A 26,222-nucleotide genomic window follows, 5' to 3' on the forward strand; every position below is an offset into this window, starting at 1 on the left:
CTCCTCAGGCAAGCAATTCCAGATTCCCACTGCCCTAACAGTAAAGAATCCTCTTCTATGTTGGTGGAAAAACCTTCTCTCCTCCAGACGCAAAGAATGCCCCCTTGTGCCCGTCACCTTCCTTGGTATAAACAGATCCTCAGCGAGATATTTGTATTGTCCCCTTATATACTTATACATGGTTATTAGATCGCCCCTCAGTCGTCTTTTTTCTAGACTAAATAATCCTAATTTCGCTAATCTATCTGGGTATTGTAGTTCTCCCATCCCCTTTATTAATTTTGTTGCCCTCCTTTGTACTCTCTCTAGTTCCATTATATCCTTCCTGAGCACCGGTGCCCAAAACTGGACACAATACTAAATAAGATTAAAATAGATAAATCTCCGGGTCCGGATGGCATACACCCATGAGTACTAAGAGAACTAAGTAATGTAATAGATAAACCATTATTTCTTATTTTTAGGGACTCTATAGCGACAGGGTCTGTTCCGCAGGATTGGCGCATAGCAAATGTGGTGCCAATATTCAAAAAGGGCTCCAAAAGTGAACCTGGAAATTATAGGCCAGTAAGTCTAACCTCTATTGTTGGTAAAATATTTGAAGGGTTTCTGAGGGATGTTATTCTGGATTATCTCAATGAGAATAACTGTTTAACTCCATATCAGCATGGGTTTATGAGAAATCGCTCCTGTCAAACCAATCTAATCAGTTTTTATGAAGAGGTAAGCTATAGGCTGGACCACGGTGAGTCATTGGACGTGGTATATCTCGATTTTTCCAAAGCGTTTGATACCGTGCCGCACAAGAGGTTGGTACACAAAATGAGAATGCTTGGTCTGGGGGAAAATGTGTGTAAATGGGTTAGTAACTGGCTTAGTGATAGAAAGCAGAGGGTGGTTATAAATGGTATAGTCTCTAACTGGGTCGCTGTGACCAGTGGGGTACCGCAGGGGTCGGTATTGGGACCTGTTCTCTTCAACATATTCATTAATGATCTGGTAGAAGGTTTACACAGTAAAATATCGATATTTGCAGATGATACAAAACTATGTAAAGCAGTTAATACAAGAGAAGATAGTATTCTGCTACAGATGGATCTGGATAAGTTGGAAACTTGGGCTGAAAGGTGGCAGATGAGGTTTAACAATGATAAATGTAAGGTTATACACATGGGAAGAAGGAATCAATGTCACCATTACACACTGAATGGGAAACCACTGGGTAAATCTGACAGGGAGAAGGACTTGGGGATCCTAGTTAATGATAAACTTACCTGGAGCAGCCAGTGCCAGGCAGCAGCTGCCAAGGCAAACAGGATCATGGGGTGCATTAAAAGAGGTCTGGATACACATGATGAGAGCATTATACTGCCTCTGTACAAATCCCTAGTTAGACCGCACATGGAGTACTGTGTCCAGTTTTGGGCACCGGTGCTCAGGAAGGATATAATGGAACTAGAGAGAGTACAAAGGAGGGCAACAAAATTAATAAAGGGGATGGGAGAACTACAATACCCAGATAGATTAGCGAAATTAGGATTATTTAGTCTAGAAAAAAGACGACTGAGGGGCGATCTAATAACCATGTATAAGTATATAAGGGGACAATACAAATATCTCGCTGAGGATCTGTTTATACCAAGGAAGGTGACGGGCACAAGGGGGCATTCTTTCCGTCTGGAGGAGAGAAGGTTTTTCCACCAACATAGAAGAGGATTCTTTACTGTTAGGGCAGTGAGAATCTGGAATTGCTTGCCTGAGGAGGTGGTGATGGCGAACTCAGTCGAGGGGTTCAAGAGAGGCCTGGATGTCTTCCTGGAGCAGAACAATATTGTATCATACAATTAGGTTCTGTAGAAGGACGTAGATCTGGGGATTTATTATGATGGAATATAGGCTGAACTGGATGGACAAATGTCTTTTTTCGGCCTTACTAACTATGTTACTATGTTACTATGTTACTCCATGTGCGGTCTAACTAGGGATTTGTACAGAGGCAGTATAATGCTCTCATCATGTGTATCCAGACCTCTCTTAATGCACCCTATGATCCTGTTTGCCTTGCCTTGCCCTAAGGGGGTGATAAAGGGGGTTTGATTTACTTTTGTAGCGGGTTTTTTAGTGGATTTTTATGATTGGCAGCCATCACACACTAAAAGACATTTTTTATTGAAAAAAATATTTTTTGCGTTACCACATTTTGAGAGCTATAATTTTTCCATATTTTGGTCAACAGAGTCATGTGAGGTCTTGTTTTTTGAGGGATGAGTTGACGTTTTATTGGTAACATTTTGGGGCACGTGACTTTTTTATCGCTTTTTATTCTAATTTTTATGAGGCAGAATGACCAAAAACCAGCTATTCATGAATTTCTTTTGGGGGAGCGCTTGCACTGTTCCGCGTTTGGTAAAATGGATAAAGCAGTTTTATTCTTCGGGTCAGTACGATTACAGCGATACCTCATTTATATCATTTTTTTATGTCATGGTGCTTTTATACGTTGAAAACTATTTTATAGAAAAAATAATAATTTTTGCATCGCTTTATTCTGAGGACTATAACTTTTTTATTTTTTCGCTGATGATGCTGTATGGTGGCCATTTTGGATCTGGGGCCTGCAGGAAGGAGGAGGTAGGAGACCCTCGGAGCAACGCTATCACATCGCGCTGCTCCGGGGGTCTCAGGGAAGCATGCAGGGAACCCCCTCCCTGCGCGATGCTTCCCTATACCGCCGAAACACTGCGATCATGCTTGATCACAGTGTGCCGGGGGTTATTGTGCTGGTGGCTGTCCGTGACGACTCCTGGCACATATTGAAGGATATCAGCTGAGCGTGAGCGCGGCCGATCACTATGACGTACTATCCCGTCGGTGGGCATACGGGCCCACCCCACCTTGACAGGATAGTGCGTCACATGTCAGAAAGGAGTTAAAGATACAAAAACATGTGAACAGCTCCATAAATTATAATGGGTCTGTGTTCTGTTTTTGAAAACTACAGATATAACACTTGTGCGAAGAACAGACCTCTATATTAGGACTTAAAGAGTGATTTTCTTTTCATCAGTTAATAAGAATTTTAATTGTGATTGTACTTTCAGGTCATCTTTCTGGACAAACTGTCATGACTGCACTTGAGGAAGCCATTAAATGACTTGTGTCCTGCTTTTTTTGCATTTTTCCCATGTGCAGTTTTTGGTCACTAGAAGATGCAGTATTTTGTTTCTCACTATTTATGCCTTCCTCCATCTCCTTTCTTGTTTCCACTATATTAACTTTTATAGGCAACATGCATATTTTTCTCTCCTTAGTGAAGATAAATCTGTAGTCTGATTTGGGCAATTTAAGATGAAAATAATGAATGGGAGAGTTGAAAAGTTACTGAGAAGAGGTGTTTTCCTCTAGTAAGATATAGTATGAAAGTTTATTAATTTGCACTGATGATTTAAGATTCTCGTTACTTTTTAATACTTTAAGCTGCGCATGTACTTTACATAGCAATTCAGCCAATTGTTATCCTTCAGTGCCACCAAAAACATATTTGTTTGATTCAATGTACACTAGGGTTGAGCGAAACGGGTCGAACATTTTCAAAAGTCGCCGACTTTTGGCTAAGTCGGGGTTTCATGAAACCCGATCCGACCCCTGTGCGGGGTCGGCCATGCGGTACGCGACTTTCGCGCCAAAGTCGCGTTTCAATGACGCGAAAAGCGCCATTTCTCAGCCAATGAAGGTAAACGCAGAGTGTGGGCAGCGTGATGACATAGGTCCTGGTCCCCACCATCTTAGAGAAGGGCATTGCAGTGATTGGCTTGCTGTCTGCGACGTCACAGGGGCTATAAAGAGGCGTTCCCGCCGACCGCCATCTTACTGCTGCTGATCTGAGCTTAGGGAGAGGTTGCTGCCGCTTTGTCAGAAGCAGGGATAGCGTTAGGCAGGGTCCATTAACCACAAAACCGCTTGTGCTGCAGCGATTTGCACTGTCCAACACCACCCTCGGTGTGCAGGGACAGTGGAAGTTTTTTTTTTTTTTTTTTTCCCCTCAGCGCTGTAGCTCATTGGGCTGCCCTAGAAGGCTCCCTGATAGCTGCATTGCTGTGTGTACGCCGCTGTGCAAACCAACTGCTTTTTTCAAAGCACAAATCCTCTTGTTCCTTCCTTTCTGCACAGCTATCTTTTTTGTTTGTCCACACTTTTTATTTCATTTGTGCATCAGTCCACTCCTTATTGCTGCCTGCCATACCTGGCTGAGATTACTGCAGGCAGGGAGATAGTAGCTGCCTGCCATACCTGGCTGAGATTACTGCAGGCAGGGAGATAGTAATTGTAGGACATTCCCTGTTTTTTTTTTTTTTTTTTTTTTTGGTGGGAGATTAAGATTGGCAATTTGGCATTTCTGCTAGAGTGCCATCCCTGTGTGTGCCATCTCTCTCACATAGTGGGCCATAGAAAGCCTTTTCATTTTTCTGTATTTTTTTTTGTGGGGTGTATAAATTCTCCCTGATAAAAATACAGTGGGAGATTAATATTGGCCTTTGGGCTTGTGTGCCAGTCCTGAGTGTGCCATCTCTCTCACAAATAGTGGGCCATAGAAAGCCTATTTTATTTTTTTTTGGGTTTTATAAATTCTCCCTGAAAAAAAGGGAGATTAATATTGGCCTCTGGGCTTGTGTGCCAGTCCTGAGCGTGCCATCTGTGCCAGCCCTGAGCGTGCCATCTCTCTCACAAATAGTGGGCCATAGAAAGCCTATTTATTTTTTTTTTTGGTTTTATAAATTCTCCCTGAAAAAAAGGGAGATTAATATTGGCCTCTGGGCTTGTGTGCCAGTCCTGAGCGTGCCATCTGTGCCAGCCCTGAGCGTGCCATCTCTCTCACAAATAGTGGGCCATAGAAAGCCTATTTAATTTTTTTTTTTGTTTTATAAATTTTCCCTGAAAAAAGGGAGATTAATATTGGCCTCTGGGCTTGTGTGCCAGTTGTGAGCGTGCCATCTGTGCCAGTCCTGAGCGTGCCATCTCTCTCACAAATAGTGGGCCATAGAAAGCCTATTTAATTTTTTTTTTGGTTTTATAAATTTTCCCTGAAAAAAGGGAGATTAATATTGGCCTCTGGGCTTGTGTGCCAGTTGTGAGCGTGCCATCTGTGCCAGTCCTGAGCGTGCCATCTCTCTCACAAATAGTGGGCCATAGAAAGCCTATTTAAATATTTTTTTGGTTTTATAAATTCTCCCAGAAAAAAAGGGAGATTAATATTGGCCTCTGGGCTTCTGTGCCAGTCCTGAGCGTGCCATCTGTGCCAGTCCTGAGCGTCCCATCTCTCTCACAAATAGTGGGCCATAGAAAGCCTATTTTTTTTTTTTTTTGGGTTTTAGAAATTCTCCCTGGAAAAAAAAAGGGAGATTAATATTGCCCTTTGGGCTTGTGTGCCAGTACTAAGCGTTCCATCTCTCTCTCTCTCTCAGTCAGTGGGCCATAGAACGCCTATTTTTGGTTTTATTTGTTTTCTAAATTCTCCCTGAAAAAATCATTTTATTTTATTTGGTTTCTAAATTCTTCCTGATAAAATCATATTTTTTTTATTATTTTTTTTTCTAAAGTCTCCCTGAAAAAAAAAAAAAAAAACAGTGGGAGATTAATATTGGCCTTTCTGCTTGTGTGCCAGTCTTGACTCCTGGGTGCGTCATCTCTCAGTCAGTGGGCCATAGAACGCCTATTTTTGGTTTTATTTGTTTTCTAAATTCTCCCTGAAAAAATCATTTTATTTTATTTGGTTTCTAAATTCTTCCTGATAAAATCATATTTTTTTTATTATTTTTTTTTCTAAAGTCTCCCTGAAAAAAAAAAAAAAAAAACAACCAAAAAAAAAAGTGGGAGATTAATATTGGCCTTTCTGCTTGTGTGCCAGTCTTGACTCCTGGGTGTGCCATCTCTCTCTCTCTCTCTCTCTCTCTCTCTCTCTCTCTCTCCAATTGTGGTCCATAGAAAGCCTATATTTTTTTTCCTTGATTTGGGTTCTAAAATCTACCAGAGAAAATAACTACATCAATCATTGGTAGAAAAATATTGGCCTCTGGGTTTGTGTGCCACTCCTGACTCCTGTGTGCGTCATCTCTCAGTCAGTGGGCCATAGAACGCCTATTTTTGTTTTTATTTGTTTTATAAATTCTCCCTGAAAAAATCATTTTATTTTATTTGGTTTCTAAATTCTTCCTGATAAAATCATATTTTTTTTATTATTTTTTTTTCTAAAGTCTCCCTGAAAAAAAAAAAAAAAAAACAAACAAAAAAAACAGTGGGAGATTAATATTGGCCTTTCTGCTTGTGTGCCAGTCTTGACTCCTGGGTGTGCCATCTCTCTCTCTCTCTCTCTCTCTCTCCAATTGTGGTCCATAGAAAGCCTATATTTTTTTTCCTTGATTTGGGTTCCAAAATCTACCAGAGAAAATAACTACATCAATCATTGGTAGAAAAATATTGGCCTCTGGGCTTGTGTGCCACTCCTGACTCCTGTGTGCGTCATCTCTCAGTCAGTGGGCCATAGAACGCCTATTTTTGTTTTTATTTGTTTTATAAATTCTCCCTGAAAAAATCATTTTATTTTATTTGGTTTCTAAATTCTTCCTGATAAAATCATATTTTTTTTATTATTTTTTTTTCTAAAGTCTCCCTGAAAAAAAAAAAAAACAAAAAAAAAAAACAAAACCCCCAAAAAAATGGGAGATTAATATTGGCCTTTCTGCTTGTGTGCTAGTCTTGACTCCTGGGTGTGCCATCTCTCTCTCTCTCTCTCTCTCTCCAATTGTGGTCCATAGAAAGCCTACATTTTTTTTCCTTGATTTGGGTTCTAAAATCTACCAGAGAAAATAACTCCATCAATCATTGGTAGAAAAATATTGGCCTCTGGGCTTGTGTGCCACTCCTGATTCCTGTGTGCGTCATCTCTCACTCAGTGGCCCATAGAAAGCATATAGTTTGTTACATTTGTTTTCTAAATTCTCCCTGCAAAAATCTATTTTTTTTTTTGGGGGGGGTTTCTAAAGTGTTCCTGAAAAAAATAAAAATAAAAAAAAAATAATAGTGTGACATTAATATTAACATTTGTGCTTCAGTGACAGTCCTGCGTGTGGGGCATCTCTCTAATTTGCAGCCACCAAAAAAAGAGTGTGTAACATTGGGCCTGATTTTCGCTGTGGTCTCACCAACCTGTAAAGGGGTAGCTAAATCATACTGAAGTTATAGCTCACCGTGTAAGTTGTGTGACTGCAACAAATAACGTTAGTTTGGTTACGTTTTTAAAACAATGAGGAAGTCTAGTGGAAGAGGTCGTGGCCGGGGGCGTTCATTGTCAGCTGGTAATGAGGGTAGTGTTAGTGGTGGAGCATCAGGTGGTCGTGGGGAAAAAAATATTGCACCTAAGTCTGGAGCTGTGGAGCCAGGTTCGTCGTCCGGCTACACAAGGCCTCGAACGCTCCCTTTTCTGGGATTAGGAAAACCGCTTTTAAAGCCGGAGCAGCAAGAGCAAGTTTTGGCTTATCTTGCTGACTCAGCCTCTAGCTCTTTTGCCTCATCTCGTGAAACTGGTAAAAGTAAAAGCAGCGCGTCGTTAGTGGATGTTCACGGTCAGGGACAAGTCACTTCCTTGTCCTCTTCAGCAAAAACAACAACAGAGAAGAATGCAGCAGGCGACACAACGGGTTACTCCATGGAGCTCTTTACACATACCGTCCCTGGCTTAGAAAGTGAAGCAGTTAACAGTCCATGCCCATTACAAATTGAATCTGACATGGAGTGCACTGACGCACAGCCACAGCCAGACTACTATGCTGGTCCTTTGACTCAGACCACAACATTGCCCTCGCAGGGTGCTGATCAAGAATCAGACCCTGATGAGACTATGTTGCCCCATCACGAACGCTATACCACCGAACGACACGGTGACACAGACGAAGTTGCGCAGGAGGTACAAGAAGAGTTATTAGATGACCCAGTTCTTGACCCCGATTGGCAGCCATTGGGGGAACAGGGTGCAGGCGGCAGCAGTTCTGAAGCAGAGGAGGAGGAGGGGCCGCAGCAGGCATCAACATCGCCACAGGTTCCATCTGCCGGGCCCGTATCTTGCCCAAAACGCGTGGCAAAGCCAAAACCTGGTGGAGGACAGCGTGGCCATCCGGTTAAAGCTCAGTCTGCAATGCCTGAAAAGGTATCCGATGCTAGAAAGAGTGCAGTCTGGCATTTTTTTAAACAACATCCAATTGATCAGCGCAAAGTCATCTGTCAAAAATGTTCTACTTCCTTAAGCAGAGGTCAGAATCTGAAAAGTCTCAATACTAGTTGCATGCATAGACATTTAACCACCATGCATTTGAAAGCTTGGACTAACTACCAAACGTCCCTTAAGGTTGTTGCACCCTCGGCCAATGAAGCTAGTCATCAACGCAACATCCCTTCCGGCAGTGTAGGACCACCATTTAGCGCACCACCTGCTGTATCTGTGCAGGTATCTTTGCCAGGCCAAAGCAGTCAGGGTCAGGGAATCACCAGTTTCGTAGTAGGAAACACTGCATCTAGGGCACCGGCGGCAACAATACCATCTCCCACCGTCTCTCAGTCTGCCATGTCCACCGGCACCCCCGCTAGTTCCACGATCTCCAGCTCTCCAGTCCAGCTCACCCTACATGAGACTATGGTTAGAAAAAGGAAATACTTAGCCTCGCATCCGCGTACACAGGGTTTGAACGCCCACATAGCTAGACTAATCTCGTTAGAGATGATGCCCTACCGGTTAGTTGAAAGCGAAGCTTTCAAAGACCTGATGGACTACGCTGTACCACGCTACGAGCTACCCAGTCGACACTTTTTTTCCAGAAAAGCCATCCCAGCCCTCCACCAGCATGTTAAAGAGCGCATCGTCCATGCACTCAGGCAATCTGTGAGCACAAAGGTGCACCTGACAACAGATGCATGGACCAGTAGGCATGGCCAGGGACGTTACGTGTCCATCACGGCACACTGGGTAAATGTGGTGGATTCAGGGTCCACAGGGGACAGCAAGTTTGGGACAGTTCTGCCTAGCCCACGGTCTAGTAAACAGTTGTCTGTAGCCGTTCGCACCCCCTCCTCCTCCTCCTCCTCCTCCTCGTCCTCCTGCAGAAGCAAGAGCTCGTCCACAGACCGCAGTCGCACAAACACTCCATCCGCACCTGCCACTGTTGCACACCAGGTCTCCCATTATGGGGCAGCTACTGGCATACGTCAGCAGGCTGTATTGGCTATGAAGTGTTTGGGCGACAATAGACACACCGCGGAAGTTCTGTCCGAGTTCTTGCAGCAAGAAACGCAGTCGTGGCTGGGCACTGTAGATCTTGAGGCAGGCAAGGTAGTGAGTGATAACGGAAGGAATTTCATGGCTGCCATCTCCCTTTCCCAACTGAAACACATTCCTTGCCTGGCTCACACCTTAAACCTGGTGGTGCAGTGCTTCCTGAAAAGTTATCCGGGGTTATCCGACCTGCTCCTCAAAGTGCGTGGACTTTGCGCACATATCCGCCGTTCGCCTGTACACTCCAGCCGTATGCAGACCTATCAGCGTTCTTTGAACCTTCCCCAGCATCGCCTAATCATAGACGTTGCAACAAGGTGGAACTCAACACTGCACATGCTTCAGAGACTGTGCGAACAGAGGCGGGCTGTTATGTTTTTGTGGGAGGATACACATACACGGGCAGGCAGTAGGATGGCAGACATGGAGTTGTCAGGTGTGCAGTGGTCGAAGATTCAAGACATGTGTCAAGTCCTTCAGTGTTTTGAGGAATGCACACGGCTGGTTAGTGCAGACAACGCCATAATAAGCATGAGCATCCCCCTAATGCGTCTGCTGATGCAAAGTTTGACGCACATAAAGGATCAGGCGTCTGCACCAGAGGAAGAGGAAAGCCTTGATGACAGTCAGCGATTGTCTGGTCAGGGCAGTGTACATGACGAGGTACCGGGCGAAGAGGAGGTGGAGGATGAGGAGGATGATGGGGATGAGTATATTTTTAATGAGGAAGCTTTCCCGGGGGCACGGGAAATTGGTGGCGTGGCAAGGCCGGGTTCTGGTTTTTTGAGGGACACAAGTGACGTAGATTTGCCTGCAACTGCCCCTCAACCAAGCACAACCGCAGATTTGACAACGGGAACTTTGGCCCACATGGCGGATTATGCCTTGCGTATCCTCAAAAGGGACACACGCATTACAAAAATGATGAACGATGACGATTACTGGTTGGCCTGCCTCCTTGATCCTCGCTATAAAGGCAAATTGCAAAATATTATGCCACATGAGAACTTGGAACTAATATTACCAACAAAACAATCAACTCTTGTTGACCGTTTGCTTCTGGCATTCCCTGCACACAGCGCCCGTGATCGTTCTCACACGAGCTCCAGGGGCCAGCAGACCAGAGGTGTTAGAGGGGCAGAAATCAGAAGTGGCGTTGGCCAGAGGGGTTTTCTGACCAGGTTGTGGAGTGATTTTTCTATGACCGCAGACAGGACAGGTACTGCAGCATCAATTCAAAGTGACAGGAGACAACATTTGTCCAGTATGGTTACAAACTATTTTTCATCCCTTATCGACGTTCTCCCTCAACCGTCATTCCCATTTGATTACTGGGCATCCAAATTAGACACCTGGCCAGAATTGGCAGAATATGCATTGCAGGAGCTTGCTTGCCCGGCAGCTAGTGTCCTATCAGAAAGAGTATTCAGTGCTGCAGGTTCAATACTAACAGAAAAAAGGACTCGTCTGGCTACCCAAAATGTAGATGATCTAACCTTCATTAAAATGAACTACAACTGGATTTCAAAATCTTTTGCCCCACCCTGCCCGGCTGACACCTAGCTTTCCTATGAAAAGGTCTTGCCTGTGGACTATTCTGAATGACTTTTCCAATCTCGTAATTTTCTTCACCTGATTGTCCAGCATACGACATGTTTCCACCTCACGAAATGGCCAAACTCCCCACACGGGGCCGTGCTATCGCCACTTTGCGCTTGGACCCTTGAGAGTGCTGTTTGTCTGAAGAGGTGGGTGTGGCCGCTTTTGGTCGACGGCACTGCCACTGGGTCCCTCATAGTACAATAAAGTGTCTCTGGCGGTGGTGGTGCGCACCCAACGTCAGACACACCGTTGTAATATGAGGGGCCCTGTGCCTGTACCGCCGGCCACAAGACAGTTCCCCCCCCCAGCTCAAACAGTGCTCTACCACTAGCAAAATTATCTCTCACAGCTTCACCAATGTGTAGTCTAGGCGCTGACATCCTTCAATGCCTGGCACTGACAATACCATTGTTTTGACATTTTTGTTATGTTAGGCCTTCGAAGCCTGTCTGCGGTCCCTTCTTTCTACAACTACTACACTGACCAGGCCACTGCTGGCCGTGTTACCCTGGAACCAATTTAAAAGTGCCTACAGTCAGCCCAATTTTGTTATGTTAGGCCTTCGAAGCCTGTCTGCGGTCACTCCTTCCACTAGACTTCCACTGACCAGACCACTGCTGCCCGTGTACCCCTGCAACCAATTTAAAAGTGCCTACAGCCAGCCCAAGTTTGTTATGTTAGGCCTTGGAAGCCTGTCTGCGGTCACTCCTTCCACTAGACTTCCACTGACCAGACCACTGCTGCCCGTGTACCCCTGGAACCAATTTAAAAGTGCCTACAGCCAGCCCAAGTTTGTTATGTTAGGCCTTGGAAGCCTGTCTGCGGTCACTCCTTCCACTAGACTTCCACTGACCAGACCACTGCTGCCCGTGTACCCCTGGAACCAATTTAAAAGTGCCTACAGCCAGCCCAAGTTTGTTATGTTAGGCCTTGGAAGCCTGTCTGCGGTCACTCCTTCCACTAGACTTCCACTGACCATACACTGCTGCCCATATACCCCTGGAACAAATTTAAAAGTGCCTACAGCCAGCCCAAGTTTGTTATGTTAGGCCTTCGAAGCCTGTCTGCGTCCCGTTCTTTCAACTACAACTACACTGACCAGGCCACTGATGGCCGTGTTCCCCTGGAACCAATTTTAACTTGCCTACAGCCAGCCCAATGTTAGGCCTTTGATGCCTGTCTGCCGTCACTCCTTCCACTAGGCCTCCACTGACCTGTCTATTGCTGCCCGTGTACCCCTTGAACCAACATCATTAAATATAAAAAAAATTAATTTGATTATAAAAAATAAGATCGTGTTGAGATCTCAAATGCAGACATTTTAACAATCAAAACAAACACACAACAAATATCTGGAACTGTACTACAAAGGTCCAACAGCTACAATTTCTTTCTCCTGCAAGAAGTTAACTGAAAGTTTTTTGGAGTTGTTAACACAGATATGGCATCCACCGAGTGTTGTCCTGTCGCGTCTCCTTTAAATTATTTCCAATAAGATGTTAAACTATTAATTTAATAAAATCAATAATTAAAAAAATAATTGAGTAAGTCAAAAGCACATTGCAAATAAACATTAATTACAAATCAAGAAGCATGGCGCGTCCGAGGGTGAGTAGATACCGAATAAGAATATAATCACCCTCGGACGCGCAATGCTTATTTACAACAGCCTTCCTTCCTAAGAATCAGCCCTTCCGTGGTGTAGAGAGAGGTTGTGTTACACTCCAAGGTGTTCCCCAGGTTGCCTTTCCTGAGCTTCGATCTTCCGGCTCTCGTTTAGTAGCTGTTGGAAACTACGCTGCATTAGGCCTACTAATTGTGTATGGGTGAAACAGTGGCGCATCTGCGGTCCCTCCTTCCACTAGGCCTCCACTGACCTGTCTACTGCGGCCCGTGTACCCCTTGAACCAACCTAATAAAATATTTAAAAAATTAATTTGATTATAAAAAATAAGATCGTGTTGAGATCTCAAATGCAGACATTTTAACAATCAAAACAAACACACAACAAATATCTGGAACTGTACTACAAAGGTCCAACAGCTACAATTTCTTTCTCCTGCAAGAAGTTAACTGAAAGTTTTTTGGAGTTGTTAACACAGATATGGCATCCACCGAGTGTTGTCCTGTCGCGTCTCCTTTAAATTATTTCCAATAAGATGTTAAACTATTAATTTAATAAAATCAATAATTAAAAAAATAATTGAGTAAGTCAAAAGCACATTGCAAATAAACATTAATTACAAATCAAGAAGCATGGCGCGTCCGAGGGTGAGTAGATACCGAATAAGAATATAATCACCCTCGGACGCGCAATGCTTATTTACAACAGCCTTCCTTCCTAAGAATCAGCCCTTCCGTGGTGTAGAGAGAGGTTGTGTTACACTCCAAGGTGTTCCCCAGGTTGCCTTTCCTGAGCTTCGATCTTCCGGCTCTCGTTTAGTAGCTGTTGGAAACTACGCTGCATTAGGCCTACTAATTGTGTATGGGTGAAACAGTGGCGCATCTGCGGTCCCTCCTTCCACTAGGCCTCCACTGACCTGTCTACTGCGGCCCGTGTACCCCTTGAACCAACCTAATAAAATATTTAAAAAATTAATTTGATTATAAAAAATAAGATCGTGTTGAGATCTCAAATGCAGACATTTTAACAATCAAAACAAACACACAACAAATATCTGGAACTGTACTACAAAGGTCCAACAGCTACAATTTCTTTCTCCTGCAAGAAGTTAACTGAAAGTTTTTTGGAGTTGTTAACACAGATATGGCATCCACCGAGTGTTGTCCTGTCGCGTCTCCTTTAAATTATTTCCAATAAGATGTTAAACTATTAATTTAATAAAATCAATAATTAAAAAAATAATTGAGTAAGTCAAAAGCACATTGCAAATAAACATTAATTACAAATCAAGAAGCATGGCGCGTCCGAGGGTGAGTAGATACCGAATAAGAATATAATCACCCTCGGACGCGCAATGCTTATTTACAACAGCCTTCCTTCCTAAGAATCAGCCCTTTCGTGGTGTAGAGAGAGGTTGTGTTACACTCCAAGGTGTTCCCCGGGTTGCCTTTCATGAGCTTCGATCTTCCGGCTCTCGTTTAGTAGTTGGTGGAAAAGTACACAGCATTAGGCCTACAAAATGGGTATGGGGTGGAGAGAGATGGTGTGTTACACTCCAAGGTGTTCCCCAGGTTGCCTTTCCTGAGCTTCGATCTTCATGCTCTCGTTTAGTAGGTGTCGGAAAGTAGGCTGCATTAGGCCTAAAAAATGGGGAATGGGGTGGAGAGAGATGGTGTGTTACACTCCAAGGTGTTCCCCAGGTTTCCTTGCCATTGCTTCGGTCTTCCGACTCTCGTTTAGTAGTTGTAGAAAAGTACACTGCATTAGGCCTAAAAAATGGGTATGGGGTGGAGAGAGATGGTGTGTTACACTCCAAGGTGTTCCCCAGGTTGCCTTTCCTGAGCTTCGATCTTCATGCTCTCGTTTAGTAGGTGTCGGAAAGTAGGCTGCATTAGGCCTACAAATTGGGTATGGGGTGGAGAGAGATGGTGTGTTACACTCCAAGGTGTTCCCCAGGTTTCCTTGCCATTGCTTCGGTCTTCCGACTCTCGTTTAGTAGTTGTAGAAAAGTACACAGCATTAGGCCTACAAAATGGGTATGGGGTGGAGAGAGATGGTGTGTTACACTCCAAGGTGTTCCCCAGGTTGCCTTTCCTGAGCTTCTATCTTCAGGCTCTCATTAAATTGTGGTTAAATGGAACAACTGCATTTGGCGTACTAGTTGGTTTGGGGCCTACTATCGGTGTCTGCCACTCCTTGCTGTTCTCCTGGTTTCCTGTCCTGAAATACCATTTTCAGCCTCTCGTTAAGTAGTTGTTAATGTTAGACTGCATTTGGCCTACTAGTTGGGTTGGGGCCTACTATCGGTGTCTGCCACTCCTTGCTGTTCTCCTCCACTGAACAAAGCTGTGCCGCCTGTTTACTACGGTTGCCAATTTTGAACTGCATTTCGACTACTTACTGATTTGGCCCTACTCTCTGTGTCAGCCTCTCATTCCAGTTGTCCTCCACTGCAATGCCCCCTGGTTATTCCTGTGTTACCAATTTTGAACTGCATTTAGCCCACTTTCTTCTTTGGGCCTATATCTGTGTTTCCACTTCATCGTGCCCATTGCCCAGCCAGTGATAGATGAGTCTGCTGGTACATTGACCCATAACGCAACATTCCCCGTGCACGCTACACAACAACATTGTGACCCTGCTGAAAGTCAGGTTGCTCTTCCCGCATACCATACCACCTTACACGGGGACAAAGAGGAAGGTGCAGATGAAAGTGCAGGTTCCTTCATCAGGTGGGGGGAGGAATACTAGTTGGCGACGTCACTGGCACAGGGCCTCTCATAGTACGCAAAAGTGTTGCTGCCGGTGGGAGGCGCCCCCGCCGTGCAAACACACCGCTGTACTTTGAGGGGCCCTGTGCCAGTGCCAATGCCAACGAGTGGGCCCCCCCTGCTTGCTCAGGTTCACAGCACTTGCAAAGTTGAAATACTTACCTCTCCCTGCTCCACTGCCGTGACGTGGTCCAGATTTCCTGGGCCCACTAATTACTTGAACCAGCCCTACCCCCCACAACTTTAGCCAAATGACCCCCAATTTCAAATGCCTTCCAATTATTATAAGGTAAATTACGCTTGACAAGCTTCATTAAGAAGAATGGATGGTTTTGACATTAAAATGGGCACTCTAGGTGTTTTCCTGGCCCCCACTCACTGCCGACTATGCTGCCCCATTGACTTGCATTGGGTTTCGTGTTTCGGTCGATCCCGACTTTACGTCATAATCGGCCGATTTCACTCGACCCGACTTTGGACATAGTCGGGTTTCGCAAAACCCGGCTCGACTCTAAAAAGGTCAAGGTCGCTCAACTCTAATGTACACGTATATTTCCATGAAGAGCTTCGACAAGTGAACAGGGCCACTGCACTGAACTGCAGCCACTTTCTCCCTGGAAGTCCATAATTAGGCTTAGCTGACAAGAGTTCAGTTATTTGATTAATAAACTAACCCAGTTTAATTAACGGTAGTTTAATTTTTTACACAAATATTTTTTAATAGTTAATTTATATAACAATCAAATTAATTAAACAGGTTTCTGTGCACTAAAAACTAGATTCAAAATGATATTTTGAAAACATAGGCAAACAAGCCATTTAGTGACCATGTACCCAGTGTATGCTTTCCAAGGTGTTCATGTTTGCATTACAATTAGAGCATGTTGGCAAAAGAAAATGAGACACAGAAGGAGCTTGAAGACATTTGATGTTCTGTAAGACTGCCAATGTCATTGCACTTGATTGTCATCTGTGCACTGTTTCCTGTCAGTTTTATCCCAAGAACTATTGCAAACTTGACAGCCAATGTCACCAAGATCAGAGTATAATCAAAATATGATTGCAAATGTTTCCAGCAGTCACATTTAAAGTTGAGCCAGTACAGTTGGTGTAGGAGCAGACAAACCATTTAAATTGTATTTGTCATCTGTGCTGGTGATCTATTGACTAGAAGTCATATGAAAGGAAGAAATTATTTTTCTGTAGTATTTCATTTATTGATCACCTCCTTAGCTGTCCCAAGTCTAACATGACATGAAACTAATTAGATGCGAAGAAAAAAGGAAAAATATAAATGTGAATACTATTAAAACTGAATTTCTATGTAAAGATACAGGTGCTTCTCACAAAATTAGAATATCATCAAAAAGTTACTTTATTTCAGTTCTCCAATACAAAAAGCGAAACTCATATATTATATAGAGAGTCATTAGAAACAGAGTGATCTATTTCAAGTGTTTATAATGTTGATGATTATGGCTTACAGCCAATGAAAACCCAAAAGTCATTATCTCAGTAGATTAGGAAAATTAACAAAGAAACACCTGCAAAGGCTTCTTAAGTGTTTAAAAAAAGTCCCTTAGTCTAATTCAGTAGGCTCCACAATTATGGGGAACAATGCTCACTTGAGAGATGTCCAGAAGGCAGTCATTGACACACTTCACAAAGAAAGTGAATTTTGACTTTCATTTCAAAATCAAGGTCCCAGAGTCTGGAGGAAGAGTGGAGAGGCACACAATCAAAGCTGGTTGAGGTCTGGTGTGAATTTTCCACAATCAGTGATGGCTTGGGGAGCCATGTCATCTGCTGGTGTAGGTCCTCTGTGTTTTATCAAGACCAAAGTCAGCACAGCCATCTACTAGGACATTTTAGAGCACTTCATGCTTCCTTCTGCTGACAAGATTTTTAGAAATGGAAATTTCATTCTCCAGCAGGACTTCACACCTGTCCACACTGCCAAAGTACCAATACCTGGTTTAAACAGTATCACTGTGCTTGATTGGCCAGTAAACTCACCTGACCTTAACCCCATAGAGAATCTATGTGGTATTGTCAAGATGAAGATGAGAGACACCAGAGCCAACAATGCAGATAAGCTGAAGGCCACTATCAAAGCAACCTACAGCTCAGTAGTGCCATAGGCTGATCGCCTCCATGCCATGCCACATTGAACATTTTGGATTTTAAAATAATTTTTCAAGTTGGTGCTATAAAGCATTCTAATTTGCTGATATAATTACTTTTAGGCTTTTAATTGCTGTAAGCCATAATCATCAACATTAACCGAAATAAACACTTGAAATAGATCATTCTGTTTATAATAACTCTATATAATATATGAGTTTCACTTTTTCTATTGAAGAACTGAAATAAATTAACTTTTTGATGATATTTAAATTTTGTGAGAAGCACGTGTGTCAAACTTTCTCTTGAGTCATCATCCTTGCTTATGTGACACACCTTTGTCAAAATACCACTTGACATTTCCATGGAAATTATACTGTTGTTTAGTAAGTGTTTATTATTATTATTATTATTATTATTATTAATATTTATTATTCTAGCTCCATTTATTCCATGGTGCTTTACATGTGAGGAGGGGTATACATAATAAAAACAAGTACAATAACCTTAAACAATACAAGTCACGACTGGCACAGGAGGACAGAGGAGCCTGACCGCGAGGGGTCACAATCTATAACAGATGGGTGAGGATAGAGTAGGTGAGGGTAGAACTGGTCGTGCAGTGGGTTGGTTGATCGGTGGTTACTGCAGGTTGTAAGCTTGTCGGAAGAGGTAGGTCTACAGGTTCGTTTTGAAGGTTTTCATGGTAGGCGAGAGTCTGATATGTTGTGGTAGAGAGTTCCAGAGGAGAGGTGATGCACAAGAGAAATCTTGTATGCGTTTGTGGGAAGAGGAGATAAGAGAAGGAGATCTTGTGAGGATCGGAGGTTGCATGCAGGTAAATACCTGGAGAGGAGGTCACAGATATACAGAGGACACAAGTTGTGGATGGCTTTGTATGTCATGGTTAGGGTTTTGTACTGGAGTCTCTGGGCAATGGAGAGCCAGTGAAGGGATTGACAGAGGGGAGATCCCAGGGAATAGAGGGGGATAGGTGGATTAGTCAGGCAGCAGAGTTCAGAATAGATTGGAGGGGTGCCGGAGTGTTCGAGGGGAGGCCAGAGTAGTCAAGGTGGGAGATGATGAGGGCATGGACTAGGGTTTTTTCAGATTCTTGGTTTAGCAATGTACAGATTAGTGAAATATTTTTGAGTTCAAGTCGGCAGGAAGTGTAAAGGTCTTGTATTTGTGGTTTGAAAGAGATCAGTGTCAAATATTACCCCAAGGCAGCGAGCTTGTGGGACTGGGGAGAGTGGCAGCTGTTTACTTTAATGGAGAGGTCCATTGGGGGGTCGCGTGAGATGGGGGAAAGATGATGAATTCTGTTTTGTCCATGTTAAGTTTTAGAAATCTAGAGGAGAAGAAGGATGAAATAGCGGACAGACATTGAGGGATTCTGGTTAGAAGGGTGGTGATATCTGGTCCAGAAATGTAGATCTGTGTGTCATCAACATAGAGGTGATATTGAAAGCCATGAGATTCTATGAGCTGTCCCAGGCCAAAGGTGTAAATGGAGAAGAGCAGGGGCTCTAGGACTGAACCTGGCGGGACTCCGACAGACAGGGGCGAGGTGAGGAGATGGTGTGCAAGTGGGAGACGCTAATTGGTCTGTTAGGTATGATGAGATCCAGGATAGGGCCAAGTATGTGATGCCAAGGGATGAGAGAGTCTGCAATAATAGGGAATGGTCCACTGTGTAAAATGCAGAGGACAGGTCCAGGTGGAGGAGGACAGAGTAGTGTCGCTTGGTCTTGGCGGTCCATAGGTCATTGGTGACCTTAGTTAGGGTAGTTTCAGTGGAGCGGAGTAACCGAAAGCCAGATTGTAAGCGGTCGAAGAAGGAGCAGGAAGAGAGATGGGAGGACAATTTAAAATGGTCGTTTTGTTCCAGTAGTTTTGAGGCATAAGGGAAAAAGAAATATAAGGCGATACCTAGATACAGAGGATGGGTCGAGAGAGGGCTATTTGAGGATAGGTGTGATTGAGGCATGTTTAAAGCTTGAGGGGAAAACACCAGTTGTTACTGATAGGTTGAAGAGATGGGTTAGGGTTGGGATAAAGACTGTGGCGAGGTTTGGGATGAAGTGGGATGGGATTGGGTCAAGTGCACAGGTGATGAGATGCGATCCTGAGAGTAGAGTGGAGAGTCGATCATCTGTAATGTTGAAGAAGTTTGTTTTGGAGGTGGAGGGCTCGGCAGTTAGGAGGAAAGGCTCTGGGGGTTTTCAACCAAAGCTGTCTCTGATGTTATCAATCTTCTGTTTGAAAAATGAGGCAAAGTCTTCAGCTGAGATGAGTGGGAGGGAGGAGGTGCTCGGGGACGGAGGAGAGAATTAAAGGTGTTGAATAACTGTTTAGGGGTGTGAGACAGGGAGGATATGAGAGATGAGAAGTAGGTTTGGTTAGGACATATATTTGTTTCTGTTTTAGACCCAAAGCTCCTAATAACTTGTAATAAAGAAGAACTTGGGAGTTAGGCAAACAATTTACTTTGCATTATTACGATGATTCTGCAACTCAGTAATTTTAAAGGAATTGCAGAAACATCATAGCTCAGTCACTGTTTACTGCGTCCAAAACGCCACCATTAGTGGATGGAGTTTGGAGGTGTTAATTCAATCATGTCATGAAAAGCCCCAAAATTAATTTTTTTAACACTTTTGCAAAAATCATTTAAGAAATTCAATTTACATCTACATAGACTTTACTATGAATGTTAATTACCAAACTGCCATTGTCTGTAGATTTTTTTGCAAAACCATTTTTAAATCAAAATGTGTTTTTATTACTTTATATGAATAATATTAACAATAAATATCATTTTATATCATCCATTGTCAGCAGTTTAGTAAGATATTTTGGTATCTGATGTACATGCCTTGTGCAGGCATGTACTACGGAGGACAGAGAATGAACTTCAATCCAATATTGCAGCCAGCATGCAGCCAGCGGGTAAGGAAAGGGTGAATCAAACACCCGAAAACCCCGCCCCTATGGCTGAAGATTGTTCCCTCCAAATTCTGGTGACAGTGTCCCTTTAACAAAAAAGTGTGAAACAACTGAAATTATGTCTTATATTCTAGGTTCTTCAAAGTAGCCACCTTTTGCTTTGATGACTGCTTTGAACACTCTTTGCATTCTCTTGATGAGCTTCAAGAGGTAGTCACCAGAAATGGTCTTCCAACAAGTTCCCAGAGATGCTTAGCACTTGTTGGCCCTTTTGCCTTCACTCTGCGGTCCAGCTCACAACAAACAATCTTGATTGGGTTCAGGTCTGGTGACTGTGGAGGCCAGGTCATCTGGTGTAGCAACCCATCACTCTCCTTCTTGGTCAATTATCCCTTACACAGCCTGGAGGTCTGTTTGGGGTCATTGTCATGTTGAAAAATAAATGATGATCCAACTAAAAGCAAACTGGATGTAATAGCATGCTACTGCAAGATGCTGTCGCAGCCATGCTGGTTCAGTATGCCTACAATTTTGAATAAATAGCCAACAGTGTCACCACCCAAGAACCCCCACACCATCACACCTCCTCCATGCTTCATGGTGGGAACCAGGCATGTAGAGTCCATCCATTCACTTTTTCTGCGTCGCACAAAGACACGGTGGTTGGAACCAAGATCTCAAATTTGAACTCATCAGACCAAAGCACAGATTTCCACTGGTCTAATGTCCATTCCTTGTGTTCTTTAGCCCAAACAAGTCTCTTCTGCTTGTTGCCTGTCCTTAGCAGTGGTTTCCTAGCAGCTATTTTACCATGAAGGCCTGCTGCACAAAGTCTCCTCTTAACAGATGTTGTAGAGATGTGTCTGCTGCTAGAACTCTGTGTGGCATTGACCTAGTCTCCAATCTGAGCTGCTGTTAACCTGTGATTTCTGATGCTGGTAACTCGGATAAACTTATACTCAGAAGCAGAGGTGACTCTTGGTCTTCCTTTCCTGGGGCGGTCCTCATGTGAGTCAGTTTCTTTGTAGCACTTGATGGTTTTTGCAACTCTACTTGGGGACACTTTCAAAGTTTTCCCAATTTTCAACACTGACTGACCATCTTTTCTTAAAGTAATGATGGCCACTTGCTTTTCTTTACTTAGCTGCTTTTTTCATGCCTTAATACAAATTCTAACAGTCTATTTAGTAGGACTATGAGCTGTGTATCCACCAGACTTCTGCAAAACACAACTGATGGTCCCACCCCATTTATAAGGCAAGAAATCCCACTTATTAAACCTGACAGGGCACACTTGTGAAGTGAAAACCATTTCCGGTGACTACCTCTTGAAGCTCATGAAGAGAATGTCAAGAGTGTGCAAAGCAGTCATCAAAGCAAAATGTGGCTACTTTGAAGAACCTAAAATATAAGACATATTTTCAGTTGTTTCACAATTTTTTGTTAAGTATATAATTCCACGTGTGTTAATTCATAGTTTTGATGCCTTCAGTGTGAGTTACAATTTTCATAGTCATGAAAATACAGCAAAATCTTTAAATGAGAAAGTGTGTCCAAACTTTTGATCTGTACTGTATATCTTAACCCCTTCATGACCTTGGGATTTTTCATTTTTCCGTGTTCGTTTTTCACTCCTCTCCTTCCCAGAGCCATAACTTTTTAATTTTTCCGTCAATTTGGCCATGTGAGGGCTTATTTTTTGCGGGACGAGTTGTACTTTTGAACAACATCATTGGTTTTAGCATGTCGTTTACTAGAAAACGGGGAAAAAATCCAAGTGCGTGAAATTGCAAAAAAAGTCCAATCCCACACTTGTTTTTTGTTTGGCTTTTTTTACTAGGTTCACTAAATGCTAAAACTAACCTGCCATTATGATTCTCCAGGTCAGTACGAGTTCATAGACACCTAACATGACTAGGTAATTTTTTACCTAAGTGGTGAAAAAAAATTCCAAACTTTGCTAAAAAAAAAAAAATGCGCCATTTTCCGATACCTGTAGTGTCTCCATTTTTCATGATCTGGGGTCGGTTGAGGGCTTATTTTTTGCGTGCTGAGATGATGTTTTTAATGATAGCATTTTGGTGCAGATACATTCTTTTGATCGCCCGTTATTGCATTTTAATGCAATGTCGCGGCGACCAAAAAAACGAAATTCTGGCGTTTCAAATTTTTTTCTCGCTACGCCGTTTAGCGATCAGGTTAATGCTTTTTTTTAGCTGATAGATCGGGCAATTCTGAGCGTGGCGATATCAAATATGCGTAGATTTGATATTTTTTTTATTGATTTATTTTGATTGGGGCGAAAGGGGGGTGATTTAAACTTTTATATTTTTTTTATTTTTTTCACATTTATTTGAACTTTTTTTTCTTACTTTTGTCATGCTTCAATAGCCTCCATGGGAGGCTAGAAGCAGGCACAGCATGATCGCCTCTGCTACATAGCAGCGATCTGCTGTTCGCTGCTATGTAGCTGAAAATCAGGTGTGCTGTGAGCGCCAACCACAGGGTGGCGCTCACAGCTGCCGGCGATCAGTAACCATAGAGGTCTCAAGGACCTCTATGGTTACAATTCTGAAGCATCGCCGACCCCCGATCATGTGACGGGGGTCGGCGATGACGTCATTTCCGGCCGCCCGGCCGGAAGCGGTAGTTAAATGTCGCTGTCTGCGTTTGACAGCGGCATTTAACTAGTTAATAGGCGCGGGCAGATCGCGATTCTGCTCGCGCCTATTACGGGCACATGTCAGCTGTTCAAGACTGCTGACATGTCCCGGCTTTGGTGTGGGCTCACCGCCGGAGCCCGCATCAAAGCAGGGGATCTGACCTCGGACGTACTATACCGTCCGAGGTCAGAAAGGGGTTAATTCAACCTATATTACTCTGTAACAAAAACTTTTTGCTAGGCTCCACTGATTTATCCATGGTCAGTGTAAAAGTTCATGCACATGAACACAAAGCTTGAATGTTCTATTCCCCTACCTACTTGAAATCATTTCAACCAACCAAACAAAATTAATCTTACAGTTATTAGGTTCTGTAGAAGGACGTAGATCTGGGGATTTATTCTGATGGAATATAGGCTGAACTGGATGGACAAATGTCTTTTTTCGGCCTTACTAACTATGTTACCATGTAGTCATTACGTATACTTTTTTTGTGAATACATTGAATTTATCTAACTTGTATCTATTTTTTTTACACCTTAGATCACCAGTTATGGCTGGCGGATTGTTTGCAGTTGATCGAAAATGGTTTTGGGAGTTAGGAGGTTATGATCCTGGTTTAGAAATTTGGGGAGGAGAGCAATATGAAATTTCTTTTAAGGTAAGAATATGATAGTATATAAATATTACTTGAATTCTACTTGTAATGTTTTAAAGGTAATTTGTCACCAGTTTTCTGCCACATAGTCTGAGAGCAGCATGGTTTAGAGACAAAGACAGTGATAACAGTGATGTGTCACTTACTAGGATGATTGCTGTAGTTTTAACAAAATCATTGTTTTATCAACTGAAGACAATCACTAGTGGACTAGTACCCATACTGCCATTAGTCTTCCATATTTATGAGCTTTCTATAACCTGCCCCCATAACTGATTGGCAGTTTTATTTCTTTGCACAGTGTACACCAAAATCTGTGGTCAGTTTTGGGACTATTTATACAAAGCTTCGCATTCAGACAAGTAGTTGATCTAGTGATTTTACAGAACTAATAGCCTGTAGCCTAGTAAGTATTACATTGCTGGAATAAGGGTATCTGCTCAAATCATTTTTCTATGAGATAGAGTAGAAAAACCTAGGAGACTATAGATGAAAGAACCATATAAATTTGGGTTTGTCGGGTTTGAGTTTTGAGTTCCAAGTACCTTATATAAGTCAATGGGACCCAAATGTTGGTGCTTTAAAATGATCATTGCAAGAGCTAGGGAACTGCAAAAGAAAGCACAATGGAGGTAAGAGCAGAATAATTTCCCTGCAAACAAATGTGGATAGGAAAATGACTTAAAATAACATAATAAAAAAATGAAAAATATTCTTGAGGCTAAGGTCCATGTGGAGGAGTGTAGCAGTGACTTTCATGAGTAGTTTACTCTAATTGTTAAAATATAAATGAAAAAAAGATGTTGTGTCCCCTTATTTTTAATAACCAGCCAAGAGAAACCAGACACCTGTGAGCTAGTTTTATACTATTATTTTTTTGTTAAAAATGGGGGGAACCTAAAAAACATGGCATGGGGTCCCCCCTATTTTTATTAACCAGCACACAGCTTATTGCTGATATTATTAGGCTGGGAAGGGCTATGGATATTGGACACTTTCTAGCCTAATAAGATCAGCCCTCAGCCGCCCTAGAAATGGTTCCTCCATTAAATGTGCCAATTCTGGTGCTTAGCCTCAGCTGTTCCCGATTGCAATTAAAGAGCTTTTAATAGGAGTACAAAACTCTGGTTGACTGTGCTTTTATGAACATCTAAAAAGACGGACATGGCCAGATCATTAGCCAGAAATAGTCCAAAATGTTTTTATCTGCCTTATTGTAGGAATTCTCTGTTGGGGTTTTGTCTGAATCACATATTTAATAGATTTACACAGAAAGTCCGTGTAAACATCTCTACATGGCCTCCCATCCCCCACTTGCCTTACACACCAACATACTCACTACTTTGGGCCATGCCTTGAGTTCTATATAAAGAAAAACCTTGCACTCAACTTTTTCTTTATATATACTGTAAGGTGTGGGAACCTACCTTTGCACCACCACCAGTAGTGCACATGTTTTCTACCATTTATGCTGTGAGTTCTGTCTTCTGCCGACTCCATGCTGGGTGCCTCTTGCCTCCTGCCTGCTCTCTGCATACTTCCTGGCTGTGTGTATAGGGGGGCTGGTCTGGCACTCCCTTGTTCTTATTGAGTCACTGTGCACCTCCCTAAGGTGTCCCCAGCCCATTGTCAAAAGGCCTCAGGTATTTAAGGCATCCTCGCCCACTGGAAGATGACTGAGCAACTAACTGAGCAACTAACTCCCTCAGTTAGTGTCTTGCTGCTGAGGTGCCAGGTCCTGTCTTGCTATTTCTCTTGTGTCAGCCACCCAGAGGGGCTTCATATCCTGGCCTGTACCTGTGTCTCTTGTTTCTGCCACCCAGTGGGGCTTTGTACCCTGGTCTGATTCCCTGTTTCTGTGCCTTGTCCCATTCCTGACCCTGTCTGAATGTAGTCCTATACCTGTGTCTGTTTGTATCCCTGTCTTTAGCCTTTCCTATTCCACTGTGTGTTTCCTTGTGTTCACTCCTTCTCCTCTTTGCTCTGCCTCCTTCAGCTCTGCTCTTTGATATGCCTCCTTTGGCTCTGCTCTTTGCTCTGACTCCTTTAGCTCTGCTCTTTGCTTCGCCTCCTTCGGCTCTGCTCTTTGCTCCGCCTCCTTCAGATCTGGTCTTTGCTCCATCTTTCAGTTCTGACTTGTTTCACTCTTTGAGGTTCTGCCTTGCTCCGCTCCTTGCGGTTCTGCCTTTCTCCGTTCCTTGGGGGTTCTGACTTTCTCCGCTCCTTGCAGTTCTGCCTTGCTCCACTCCTTGTGGTTCTGCCTTGCATCCGCTCCCTGTGGTTCAGCTCGCTGCACTGCAATCGGCATCTCTGTTCTGCTCTCCACTCCGCAACCTTGTGGTCCTGCTTTACTTCTGTTCTACAACCTGCTGGTCAAGTGCCTACCTGTTCCTATCTACCCTCCCATCTGAACAGGTCCCTACCTGTACCCATATACCCTCCAGTATGAACAGGCCCCTACCTGTCCCCATATACCCCCCAGCCTGAACAGGCCTCTACTTGTTTCCATATA

General features: G+C 43.3%; 1 protein-coding gene across 1 annotated transcript in view; it reads left to right on the forward strand.

Moving 5' to 3' along the window:
• Positions 1–26,222, forward strand: part of GALNTL6 (polypeptide N-acetylgalactosaminyltransferase like 6) — a 3,161,254-nt gene that overhangs the window by 2,663,347 nt on the left and 471,685 nt on the right. Inside the window, exon 7 of the mRNA XM_069744235.1 lies at positions 23,596–23,713. Within this exon, the coding sequence (XP_069600336.1) occupies positions 23,596–23,713 (118 nt within the window). The remainder of the gene's footprint in view (positions 1–23,595; positions 23,714–26,222) is intronic.

The sequence above is a fragment of the Ranitomeya imitator genome, chromosome 1, assembly GCF_032444005.1.
Source record: "Ranitomeya imitator isolate aRanImi1 chromosome 1, aRanImi1.pri, whole genome shotgun sequence".
NCBI lineage: Eukaryota > Metazoa > Chordata > Amphibia > Anura > Dendrobatidae > Ranitomeya > Ranitomeya imitator.